The sequence below is a fragment of the Ambystoma mexicanum genome, chromosome 10, assembly GCF_040938575.1.
Source record: "Ambystoma mexicanum isolate Mex_15411 chromosome 10, UKY_AmexF1_1, whole genome shotgun sequence".
In the NCBI taxonomy this organism is placed as follows: Eukaryota; Metazoa; Chordata; class Amphibia; order Caudata; family Ambystomatidae; genus Ambystoma; species Ambystoma mexicanum.
In genome coordinates this window covers 236,847,836-236,861,045 of record NC_090932.1, presented here as the reverse complement: position 1 = coordinate 236,861,045, position 13,210 = coordinate 236,847,836, and the positions used below count along the sequence as shown (strand labels likewise).

At 50.0% G+C, this 13,210-nt stretch overlaps 1 protein-coding gene across 1 annotated transcript in view; it reads right to left on the bottom strand.

Annotated features, from left to right (window-relative positions):
* The window catches only part of PIWIL2 (piwi like RNA-mediated gene silencing 2), a 2,524,398-nt gene that overhangs the window by 162,490 nt on the left and 2,348,698 nt on the right, over positions 1–13,210 (bottom strand). Inside the window, exon 21 of the mRNA XM_069617761.1 lies at positions 11,632–11,885. Within this exon, the coding sequence (XP_069473862.1) occupies positions 11,632–11,885 (254 nt within the window). The remainder of the gene's footprint in view (positions 1–11,631; positions 11,886–13,210) is intronic.

The following is a 13,210-nucleotide window of genomic DNA, read 5'->3' as shown; positions in this document are numbered from 1 at the left end:
TCCAGAGAGGCGCCCGTCGTCACCGTCTCCTGAAACGCCGGGGTTTGAAAGTCCGTGCCCGTAGTGAGGTGACCATGGGTGCCCCACCATAGGATCGCCCGATGGAACTCCTCGTCGAGAGGGATCCTGTCCTCGAAGAAGCCCGTCGCCTGAAACCAGCGGGCGTCGAGGAACTCCTGTAGCGGACGCATCCGAAGTCTGCAAAGGGGTACAAGGTAGATGCATGAGGACATCATCCCGAGAAGGGACTTGATGGACCTCACCCTGGCCACGTCTGTGGCTAACAGGCGCCGTACCTTGCCCAGGATGGTCTTGGTCCTTTCCTCTGAATGGGAGGCCAATTGCCCCACTGTATCGAGCTTCGCTCCCAGAAACAGTGCTACTTGCGATGGAACCAGGTGGGATTTGGTGTAGTTGATGGCGAACCCCAGCTCCGTGAGTAATCGGACGGTCCTCGCCGTGTGTTCGACGGCGAGTTCCCTTGTCCTTGCCCGGATTAGCCAGTTGTCCAGGTTGGGGTAGACGTGGATGACCTGCAGGCGCAGCCGCGCCGCCACTGGTGCCAGGCACTTGGTGAAAACCCTGGGTGCCGACTTTAATCTGAATGGTAGGGCTCTGAATTGGTAGTGGCGTCCCTGAACCACGAACCTGAGGAACTTCCTCTGCCTTTTTAGAATGGGGATGTGGAAGTAAGCATCCTCCAGGTCCAACGACGATAGGAAGTCGCCTTCCTCCAGCTGTCCCAGCACGTGCTGGAGGATGACCATCCTGAATTTCTGCGACTTGATGTATTTGTTTAAGCGACACAGGTCCAGGATGGGGCGCCAACCGCCTGTCTTCTTTCTGACGAGGAAGTACCTTGAGTACACTCCGGAGCCCAGAGCCTCCTGGGGACGAGCTCGATGGCACCTTTCTTGAGCATCGTCTTTACCTCCAACAGCAGTTGAGGGACGTGATTCTCCTTCCTGGCCACGGGAGGAATGCGAGGGCACTTCTTTTGGAATTCCAGCGAGTGCCCGTTGGCCAGGGTGTCCAGCACCCAATGGTCGGTGGAGATGGACTCCCACACGCTGACGAACTTCGTCAGCCGGCCTCCCACCGGGGTACTTCGGTGGGGGCCCGACAACACGGCCGGGTCAGTCTTGCTTGGAGGCGGCCTTGCCGCCTTGGCGACGACGGCGGGATCCCCCTTGCTTGCCACGACCTCTGTAGGCCTCCTGGGAAGAGGAGCGAGCCGCCTGGCGGTAAGTGGAGGAGCCACCGCTGGATCCTTTGGAGGCACCCTGTCTGCCTCCGGAGCTCTGAAAGAGCCGTCGCTGTTGAAGCACCCCTAGGGCCCGGGCCGTCTCCGAGTCGGTCTTGATGGCCTGTAGAGACTCGTCCACCGCCTTACCAAAAAGGTTGCTGCCGTCGAACGGCATGTCCAACACTGTGGTCTGGACGTCCTGGCGAAAGTCTGTCGCCTTGAGCCATCCTCGTCGTTGGAGGCAAACTCTGTTGCCCAGTTGGCGAAATACGGTATCAGCAATGTCCGTTGCCACCGTTATGGCGTGATCTGACGCCACCTCGCCTTCCTGCAGAATTTCTAGGGCCTCCGCCCTCTTGTCGTCAGGTAGGAAGTCTAGCAGGGGAGCTATCTTGAACCAGAGCTCCCTGTCGTAGCGGGCCACGATTGCCAAGGCATTGGCCGCCTTAATCGTCGTTGCCGCTGACGAGATGACTCGTCGTCCCATAGAGTCCAACTTCTTGCCCTCGCTGTCCGGCGGGGAAGTGGAAGCCGCCGCTCCCGCTGCCTTCTTCTTAGCCGCTGCCGAGACGACAGAGTCCGGCATGGACTGGGTCCTGAGGCACAAGGGGGCGGCATCGGGGACTCAGTACTTCTTCTCGTACCTGTCCCTCTTGGCGGGTGTCGTGGAAGGGTTCTTGAGGACAGCAAGCCCCTCGTCCCAGATGTCGTCAAGCAAAGGCACTGCGAGGACCGTCTTCCTCTTGGCCTCTCGTCGTTGGTACAGAAACCCCTCCTTTTTCTGTTCTTCAGGGCAGAGCCGGAAGAGCTCGGATGCCCTGGTTATCATGGCGTGGAAAGAGCCAATTTCTTCGGCTGGAGACGCCGGTGAGGGGGTGGGGGCGGGTGATGACGGGATGTCCACTGTGTCATCGCCGCCGTCATCGTCTGTCCCCGTCGCTATATCCGTCGCCGTATCCTCTCTAGGGTCCGGCGAGGGGGATGAGGGATCCACTGGTCTCGCAGGCACGAAGGGCTGAGCGGGGTGGACTCTCCTCCGCTTGTTCGGAGGGCTTCCCGATGGGCCTGGTTCTGGATCCTCCGTCGGGGTCCGTGGTAATCTCGTCCTTATCTCGGTACATAAGGATTGGATTGCCAATAAAATGGCCGCCGAGCTATCCTGGGGCTCGGGTAATGGCTGCGACGGACGGGATGGCCGCTCCACTGGGCCCTCTTCGTCGTCATCGTCGCTATCTTCGATCACGTCAGCAGGGACCGACCCCTAGGATCGAACCTCTCGTTGAGGCCTATGAACCTCTCGTTGAGGCCTATGGACCTTGCGTTGAGGCCCTTCTCTGTTTCCACCAGCTCATCCTCAGAGGCTGATTCCGAGTCTGTAATGGCCACCGCTCCCCCCCCCCTCTTTTTCCGCCGAGGACTTCACGGGGGTCTTAACAATGGGCTGGAAAGAGGATTCCCTCCACGGTGGCAGGGATACTCTGGGCCCAGAGGCCGTTTCCACTGGCGTAATCTCAGCCAGCTTCGCCAGGGTCGCAGCGACCACTTCGATAGAGGCCTTTGCCAGCTGGATCAAAGCCCTCACCACCTTAGGTGCGTCCTGGGCCTTCGCCTTGGGGGGAGGGTCAGCGCCTCGCTACCCCTTCAAGATCGACCGGGTCCGCTTACCCGGGTTCTCGGACTTGCTCTTCCCCGAACCAGAGCGCTGGCTCGTGGTCGAACGTGCCGGGGAAGTAGCGCCCTGCCTGGCAGCCGAAGAGCCCGACCTTTCGGCGCTCCCACTGCCCGCAGACTCGCGGTGCTTTACCTTCTGTTGGGCCCCCGTCGTCGCCAGGGCGCCCTCACAGGACTTAGAAGCCCGCTCAGACTTCTTCTTCGCCTTCTCACCTGCTGTGCCCTTCTCCAGCCAGGCGGCGAGGCGGGAACGTCAATCTTGTTTGGTCCGTTCCGAAAGGTTCTTGCAGAACGCACAGTCTTTCTCCACGTGCGTCTTGTCCTCATGAAGGCAGTAGAGACATCGCAAATGCTCGTCCTCCTTGAAAACGTTTTGCAATCCGCATCCAGGGCAGCACCTGAAAAGCTTGGATCCGGGCGTCGAGCTTCCCTTGTCCTGGGCCATGTCCGTTGAGGTAGGCCGCAGAAGTGTAAACTCGATGAAAACTTCACCCTTGAGGGCCGTAGAAGAATTCCGAAATGGGTCCCCGTTGTCGGAAGTAGAAACGGTGGAGCTTGAGGCTCGATTGAACCAAAAAAATGAGAAAATCTCCTGAAAAAGCGTGAAAACGCAGTAAAAAACTCGAGGAGCTAAACACGAGGACTCGCAACACTTGAGCGTGCGGTAAAAATCTGAGGATGGCTGCCGGAGGCGGGGCTTAGGGAGAGGGCAGTCATTGGCTGGGGGCAGTATGACCCAGAGATCAGTGATTGGTTACTACCAAGAAAGACAGATCAGAAACGAAACGGATACTGATTTTTTCTTTACCAAGCATTCCCAGCCTGACGGGGAATATTCATGAGCATGTGAATCCATGCCAGACCCCATGCTGGAGAATGTGGGTTTTACCTACCTTGTGTTAGCTGTGTGCCATCCAAAACAAGTTACCAGAGTTATTGCTTACCTCAATCTGTGGTTCCCAGATTTCCAAAGCATTTGTAATTGTATTTTACATCCTTAGGTTTTACTCACCTGGTATAACTGTGTGTTATGACAAAAGTAGTTACAGGTTTTTACTGCACCTAGAATAAGTGTTTCACTATTCACCAAAAATGTATATTGTCCAGTTGACTCTTTATGTGATTTGTTCCAAGAGTCACTGTACAACTGGAAGGACCTATTGCCCTTGTATTACCAAAAGTAATCTGAAAGTAACCATTGGTCTTTTACTCCCAAAGAATAGGCTTGACCTATACTAAGTGTGTATAACAAGGTTTTGACTTCCCTAGAACTACTGTTAGGTGTTCCAAATAAGGTCTATACTTGTGTCTGTGTACTTTCAAGTATAGTGTTGTGTTTTATATTGTGATTTCATATAATGTGTTAGTACTTACTTAACCCCTAGATTTATCTGGGCCTACCTGTATTTAAATAAATCCTTTATTTTTACAATACATAGTGTTTCAGTGTTTCTTTGGATCATTTGTATGACAATTTCACTTGTACTGTATCTACTGCCCTCTCTCCCTCCTAAAATAAGCCTGGCTGCTCTGTCTACGCTACCCCGAACTCAGGTGGTACAGCCTTATACTAAGAGAGGAGTCTTGTACTGCCTCAGTTGAATGCTTTTACTAAGCCCTTAGTTAGACTTCAGAAAAACTGTCCTAAAAGGGGCTTCTGATAGGAGAGGGTGCAAAGAAGAAAAGGGCCAGGACCCTGTTGGTGACGAGGTTGAGGGGGGAGATCCGGGACTTCAAGGCAGAGGGGCCGGGTGGTGCAGGTACTGCCCAGGCAAGGCTTAAATCGGCGAGGGGGAAGAGGCAGGAGTTGAAGGAACTGGAGATCGGGAAAGTGGTGCCTGGGTTGCAGTCCTTGCGGCAGCGCTACTATGAGAAGGGGGCTAAGGCAGACGCACTGTTGGCATCCGGTGTTAGGGGCCAGGAGGGAGACCGGTTGGGTTGGAGGCGATCGAGGACCTGCAGGTAGGCTTCACTGTAGCACGACCGGAATACTGCAGGAATTGGCTCGGTCTCTGTGAGGAAACGATGGTGGAGGATGCTCAACTTGAGCAATACCTGCAGGGAGTCCCGCTGCCATATCTGAATAGAGGGGAGACCGAGGAGCTAGAGGGTCCCATTAGCCGGAAGGAGGCGCTGAAGGCGATCCGTGGGATGAAGGTAGGCAAGGCGCCAGGCAATGATGGGTATACAGTGGGTTTCTTTATGACCTTCGCCACCAAGCTGGCGCCCCACATGGTGAAACTCTTCAACAATATATTGACCATGGGGAGGGCATCCCCCTCCTTTAAACAGGCCTTAATATCAGTTATCCCAAAGGAGAGAGGGATCTAAGGAGCTGTAAATCGTACCGATCCATATCCCTCATAAATGTGGATGCAAAGGTCTTTTTTTTTTTTTTTAATTACAGTTATTTTGCATTAGCCAAGAATAAATTATGACTTTTTACACAATGACTTAAAAGAAAGAAGGAAAGATAAAAGAAAAAAAGGAAAAGAACAAGCTACAAATACATCAATTTTTACATATATAAAAATACTTAAGATATGAAAGAGCAAGGGAAGGAAGTTGCTCAGATACTTGGCAGAACATTGACCATTCCCTCATTACCTAACAAATTAAGCTCCTTTAAAACCAAAACCACATCAAAAGTAAGAAACCTTATATTTCCAGAGATTAATCTATCCCAAAACAGATCTAAGAAAAGAGAATCAAGATTATACACAAATCGTTTAAATCAAGAGACACTTACGTGCCAAGTACCAGCACACTCTGTCAAAAGATGCTGAGTTGTCTGTATTACATTCGCATTGCACTCATCACATAAGTTAGTAGGATAGAGATCACTAAAGCGAATATTAATTATTTCTCTAGTAGGGAGTAAATTGAATCTTAGTCTTAAGAAATCCATCTGAGCTCTTGCATCTGTTGATATCTTTAAATACTGCGGCAAGAAGGACCTTGGTTTGTCTATAGGCGAGGGCAATGCAGAGAGTTTAGCAGTTCTCATTTTGTCCGTAGTTCTTAATGAGTCAATTCGAAGTAAGCTTTACTTTGTTTTTAATGGGTTGGACATAAGTGTATCAGCATCTAAATCAGAGAGGCTAAGGAGTTCAACACATTTAATCCTCAAGATGTTTAAAAGGAGGTTACAGGATTTCAGCATGGCAACAGCTAATACCTCAAAGTGATGCTTCAGGAGGGACCAGGATCAATCGATAACAGGAGATCCATTTCCACTCCAACCAATTCTTCAAAGAGATAAGACCAAGCTCAAATCTTAGGCAGGAGATCGGAACACAGTCTGGAAGACCCAGGGACTTGTTCCACATTTTGCTTTCAATTCTGTCCCAGTCCACCTGATGCCAAGGTCTTCACCAAGGTACTGACATCCAGAATGGAGTGCGTTATGCCACGCGGACAAGGACGGATTTATCAGGGGGTGGACACACTCCGGAAGACACTACAACTGATGGACCCGGCCGAGAGTCAGGAGGGTAACCGCACACTGTTGGCCCTGGATGCCGAAAAGGCCTTCAATAGGGTGGGATGGATCTTCCTAAGTGTGGTCCTGAAGAAATATGGGTTTGGCAGTCAGATTCTGAAGGGCATTCAGGCACTGTAATCTTCCCTCAAGGCGAGGGTTGCTGTCAACAGTAATCTGTTACAGGCCTTTGAGCTGAAGCGCGGCACAAGGCACGGGTGCCCACTGCCCCCCTGCTATTCACCCTGTCCATGGAGCCTCTTGCTGAGCGACAGAGGGGCACCACAGGTGGAAGGTACTGTGGTGGGAAGAAAGGAGTTGGGGCTTTATGCAGATGATGTCCTCCTGCACCTGAGGAACCCACCAAGCTCGGTTCCGGCAGCTAAGGCACCGATTGAGGAATATGGGTCCTTCACTTTAAATCCGGAGAACTGCCAGAAGTCTGTTTTATTCTCTTTGCCAAAGACTGACAGAGCCGTTGAAGCCGTCAGACGGTTGGGGATGGAGATCCAGAGCATTCGATACCTGGGAATTGAATATTTCTAGATCTCTGGGGGACCAGAGTGGGGCCAACTACCCCCCCCCCCTTGCTGAACAAAATGTATGGGGAAATGGCTAAATGGGAAAGGCACCATATCTCGTGGATGGGGCAGTTGAATGCCCTAAATAATGAAATGTCTCCCAAGGATACTATATTTGTTTCAAATGTTGCCAGAAGAGCAGTTGAAGGAGGCTAAGGGACGATGCTCCGCTTCCTCTGGCAGGGGCATAAACCAAAGGTGTTTTATGACACCTTGGTGCTGCCACAAGACAAAGGTGGGGGGGGGGGTGTGAACTAAATGCTATATTACAAAGCCGCTCAGCTAAGGGCTGTGGTACCACACCTTCGGGAACATGCAGACAAACAATGGGTTTACCTAGAAAACCATCACCTCCGCCCAGCCACAGTGGGGGAATGGTTGTGGGTCCTGAGGGAAAAGTTCCATAGTAGAATCAGGCAACATGGGATACTGGGAGGTCTGTGGGAGATGTGGAGGCAAAAAACAGATATGCGGGGGGAGGGGGGCACTACGTGGCCCTCACCAATGAACCATATTCGGGCCCCACTGATTAAGGCATGATATTCCGGAACCGGAGAGGTATCAGGGGTGGTTTGAAGCTAGACTGGCCAAGGAGGGACAGTTATAGGTCAAAGGGTGCTTTATCAGGATCCAAGAGTTAGAGGCAGCACTGAACGTGGAAAAGCTATCGGTCTTCCTATACTTGGGACTCAAGGGGGTTCTCACAGTGGAGAAATGGAAGGAATCACTACAGAGAGACCTCACTCCGATGGAGAAGATCCTAGACACACATATTGAAATTAAGTGACTCATCTCGTTCCTTAATGGGGCATTGGTGAGGACGAGCAGGGGTGCAGATGAGGGGCACTGGAAAAGGTGGGAAAGAAATCTGCAGGTGGAGTGAGATGATGGCTTGTGGACCCTGATGAGTATGAGGGCCTTTAAGACCTCGATCTCCTGCCAGTTTAAATTATATGGAGTTAAGTTGTTGCACAAATGGCAATACAACCCTTTACGGTTGTCTAAAATGTTCCCATCAGTAAGCCCCCTGTGTTGGCACGGTTGCGGGGAGAAGGCAGATTGCTGGCACATGTGGTGGGGTGCCAGGCGGTCCAGGTCTTTTGGGCTGAAGTCCTGGGATGAATCGAGGAAGCAGAAGCGGTGGGCCACAGCTTAGACCCAATGCTGATACTATTTGGCTTGGAGAAGGAAGGTGATCACTGGAGGACTCTGCCTCACATGGTAAACTTCCTGTTGCTTGCAGCCATGGCCTGCCTGGCTAGACATTGGAAAAGGGTGCACCTTCCGAGTCTAGATGAATGGGTAGCGAAAGCTAACGGCATATACCTTATATAGAAGTTCACTGCCGCAATCCACAGGGAGAGTTTGGGCTGGAGGGGGAATGGCTGAGGTCCCATAACGCATTCAGAAGTTCAGGCAAAAGTCTGCGCTGATCCTGAGCATGGTGCCCAGCTCGCAAGAGGAGAGTTATCTCTTACAGTTGTGCAGCAGATTGTTGCTGGACAATTTAGATTCTATGACTTTTTCTGTCTTGAAAGACCCACAGTTGTGTTTAGGGGCAGGGCGGTGAAGGGTGGGTTGGGTGAGGGGAGGGAGGAACCAAGCAAGGGAAAGTGAACTTTACAAGATCAATGTTCTCGAACATTGAATGTTTGACAATGTATTCCTCCTTGCCTTGGTAATAAAAAACAATTAAAAAATAATAATATCTGTGAGGTTATATTTATGATATGGTATACATGAAATTTATAACGCGCCTAATACCCACAGGTTTCTAAGCGCAGACCCGGGGATCAAACCTGTGTTGCTGCGTATCATCTTGCTTCCAAGGCGAGCATGTTGCCGCTGAGCTATGCTCCAGAGACAATGTTGCATAAAGGGCCTAAAAGGATCCCTTAAGCAGAGGACGGCAAACACTTTCTCAACAACCTTACCATACTGGGCATTCAGGTGCGTATACAGTGCCGTCTTTTTTAGTTCGACATGGCGAGAGGCACCCAAACCCTCTTGCGTTGTGAAGGGCCAACGGTAGATCCACAAGCTCTGCTTGTTCAACCACTAAGTCTGGCACATAGACGAGTCACACGTCTGCCAATGGCTCCATCCTGAAGGGGAACGGGTCGCCATTGTCATCGAAGATGGAAAGCATGGACTCCAAAATGTCTGTTCTGGAATCAGGGGCGAAGCTCCAATACTGATATTGTGCCGGCATCGAAGAGGAAATCCTGGCAGGTGTCCCAAACGCATCCGTTGTAGGCATTGTAGAAGTCATTGCCAGCCTTACGGTGTATTACCTTTGTTCAACACCTTTGTGCCCATTATCCCAGGCGTGGTCATCAATAGTCATGGTCGAAGCCATACCCGCCATGGCTTTTTCAAACAACTGCAACATTTGCTGCTTGAATTCCTCCCACTCCTAACTTGTTGACCCCTTGGAGGGGTAAGACTTCGCCCACTCATCGGACGAATCTGGAACGTGCCTATGTCTGTGCTGCTTTGACTTCTTGTGGGAAGAGGAGGAAAAAGAGCGATGGGACTCACTGCGAGAGTGAGAGTTCAATGTATATCTTTTACGTTGCCTGCCTTTAAGGGCATCCTTTTTCTCAGGAGTGGGCCTTTCATTGTCGGCTCCTGAGAATCTAGTTACCAAACTGTCAGGCGACTTCGACGGGGGTCTGCCAAGTGGCAGTTTTGCCAAGCACTCCCTCAAGACCTTTGCATTCATTGACTGGCATGGGCTGCAATGCTCTGTGCCATGTTCCAATCTAGACACCACACACAAATGTAGTGTGGGTCAGTGATTGACATTTTGGATCTGCAGTCTCGGCAGTGCTTGAACCCAGTAGACCTTTGCACAGACATTGGAACGCAGGAAAAAAATAGAATTATGAGCCTTGTTCCGAACAGCATGCAGAGCACATGGAAAAAAGGAACTGAGTTGTGGGGGTGTAGCACATGCTAGAAGTTTGACTGCCAATGTCTTGTCCGGAGTCGAGCAGTGATGTGGTCTAGGCACGAGTGTGCCGAGGAGATTGAATCTGGAAACACCACACAAGGAATCAAGACAAGGAATCTGGGAGAATGCAATCCATTGAAATCCTTTGCAGCACTGATGATCCGATTGCACAGCAAGCAGACACCTTTTGTGAATGCCAAGAAGTATTTCTCTCAGAAGGAAAGCTACACATTGCATCAACTCCCAAAGCACTCCGTCATACCTTTCCAACAGGGCTCTAGATACGGCTGTTCTTAAGGTAGTGACAGCTGTGGGATGGGTATTTTTACCTTGAGTCCACCCGTCTGCTTTCCTAGTGCAGTACTGAAGTGAAGATTGATATAGCCGAAGAAGGAAGCAGAGTCAGGGGTGGATTGTCTTGGCACAGTCTCTGCCCTCGTCGGAGCAGGTTTTTTAAGTCTTGCTGGTATGGCAGAGCTAGGAGAAGCTGCCTTCCTAACTGTATGAAATGTGTCCTTAAACCCGTGGTGGTAGGCCCTGCATTTCTCCATTATTTTTTAGGTCTGACCCTTAATAAGGAGGATCCGTGGTGTCTCACAGAAAAAGAGAAGCATCTTGGAGAAACCTCTGGGAGGTATTACAGAACTATATCACGCCGAGAGTCTGTTTGAATGTTTTCGTCATAAAAACTGTTGTTTGCAATGTTGTACTGTTGGAGACAATCAACTTGTGAGTGATGGCTCATGACCAAAGTTAACAATGTTGGCGGGTTACCCTGCCATTGAAGATTCCATCGATGGTGAACATGTCACTGGCCTGGTCTTCAATGTCGACTAATGACAGTGCTGATGCTTGCAGCCCTGTAGCACAAAGTGAACCATGGGGATTTCAGAGCTGGCCAAAAAAATGTCCTCAAAAGGGCGATATGTCTGTTTTTTATGGCGCTGTAACCCAAAAGCAGAGGGCATTAAAGGAGGTTACGAGTGCTGTGATGCAATTCGCTGCATTGCAATTGGGTTTGATGCTCTCTGTTCCCTGCTGTCTCAGGTAAGGCATATTTCAACTACTTGGCCACATATCTACGGTACATGAAACAGGAAGACAAATACTAATGATTCCGCAAGATGACCTTTTAAGACTTTACCCAACACATGCAACGCTTATCAAAAACGTCCTGCATGATGTTGAGGAAAAACGGCGAGTCACCTAGATGCAGGTGAAGAGGGATACAAATGTACAGTTACCTACATTAATAAAAGATTGCTTAGTGATTCCTTTATTATTTGTTAATCATTGTGTTCTTTTAATAAAATTAGACTAACAAAATTAGATCAAGTGTAGTGTGCTGAAAAATTGGTTAAACTATCAATATGTACCAGCTTCCTTCACTTTCCATAGATGAAGTTTAATATGCATAATTCCCGAAACTTAGAGAAATTAACCAACAAAGATAAGGGGCATCCATATACCATTTTCCTTCTTTTGCCTGGAGGGTGAAAAAGCAGGAAACTCCACATGTTGACATTGAAGGAACAGGACAGAATTGGGGGGATGGTGAATTTTTGGTAAAGAGTCATACTGCATTCTCTGTTTGAGCCCTTCATTATTAGAGTGAACTTACGGCCCACATCACAAAGATCCCATGCTGGCAAATTGCAAATAACACCTATACCACATTCAAAGACCAAAAACCTACCATTCTCTGGAAGTGACTGTGTGATCAATAATCGTTCCTGGGGCAGGGGTGAGAAATTGGTCTGTGGAAGCAGAATAAAGGTTGGTGCCGATTTTCTTCTGCACTACAAACACAACCATCTTTGGATAATAGTTTTCAAAGGTCTCAAAGCACTTCTGTAATTGTGGGATCTCATATTTGGCCACCGTGTGCAGTTGTCCATCAGACACCCCATCTCTATAGACAACAATCTTCTCTGGCAGACAATGATTAACCTAAAAAAAAGGAAACCATCAGATGTTGTCTAAGGCACTGTTCAGGAACAAAATACATCAGTTAATGAGGCCACACAAACACTAGCTGCTGAGGCCACACACATACACACCAGCTGCTGAGGTCATACAAACACTCACACGCAAACACCCTTCTTCTCAATGGTGAGCCTCCCCCTTTGAGGCTAGTGAGGTGAGCCTGCTCTGCGAGACCCTCCCCAGGGGTCTACGCAAGTCAGACCTCACTGGAAGAGACTCCCCCTTTGGGGACAAGGATTCCTGTTCCTATGAGGAACTCCCTAGACCCTCCATTCTAGTAGCAAATATGGGACTATCAGATCTGAAGAACATTGTAGTACCCAGAGACTTTGCTGAAGGCAAAACTAAATTGTACCTTTATGAACAAGGAAACAAATCTGTCTCTTTAAGAAAAGACATACAAACAATTGGAATCATCCAAAATCACAGATGAAATGACCGAATGGGAGTTTCGGCCGAATTCCAGCCGTTCGAAAATACCGAAAATGTCCAGAAAGTTTTACCAAGTCCCCCATTCCATGGCGGGGGCGTTCCCTGCACCCTTGCTCACTATATTGCGAGTGGGGGTTGCGGGGGTGTCACCCGCAGCCGGTCCCGGAAAAAGAATAAGGAAAGGACCCGGCGGCGCTGGTTCCCGATCACGGAAGTGAAAGGGAACAAGCGTTGCAGGGACACAGCGAGTCAGCAGCAGGTGGGGAGGGGTGTGGGTTAAGTCGGAAATGTTCAGGGGAGAATAGGCCAAAGGTTATTTCGGAAAAATAATCTTCTGTCTTTTCTCCCTCGAACATTTCCATCTCTGCTTTCAACCCAATCCAAATAATTGAGACAAAGAGATTGAGGGGGGAGAGAGCACGTTGAGGAGAGTCGAAGCACAGAGAGAGATGAGCCCAAGCAGGAGAAGGCCCCTGACAATGTTATGCCTGGAGGAGCAGGGTCGAAGAGGGCTGCAGAGTATGTGACTTTGAGAACGCCAGAGGAAAACAATGGAGGGCCAGCATTTACTGGCTGAGAGGACGACAGGAGAATGCTAATCCCTGCGGTGGCGTGACCACGACAATTTTGTGGTGGGCCATACGGCCATCAAACATCAAAACCTCCCAGCTGGGGAGTTGATGAGACGCCCTGCTACCCATAGCCATACCCGGTCGGAATGAGGGCGAATACCAATGAGGGCTCACCGGTAGCATCAAGAAGCACAAGAAGGCGAACAAAGGAAACTAATCCAAGCGAGTGCCAAGCCTGAGAGTGTTTCCCTGCAGACCTCGAGGTAACTGGGAAAGCGGGAGAAC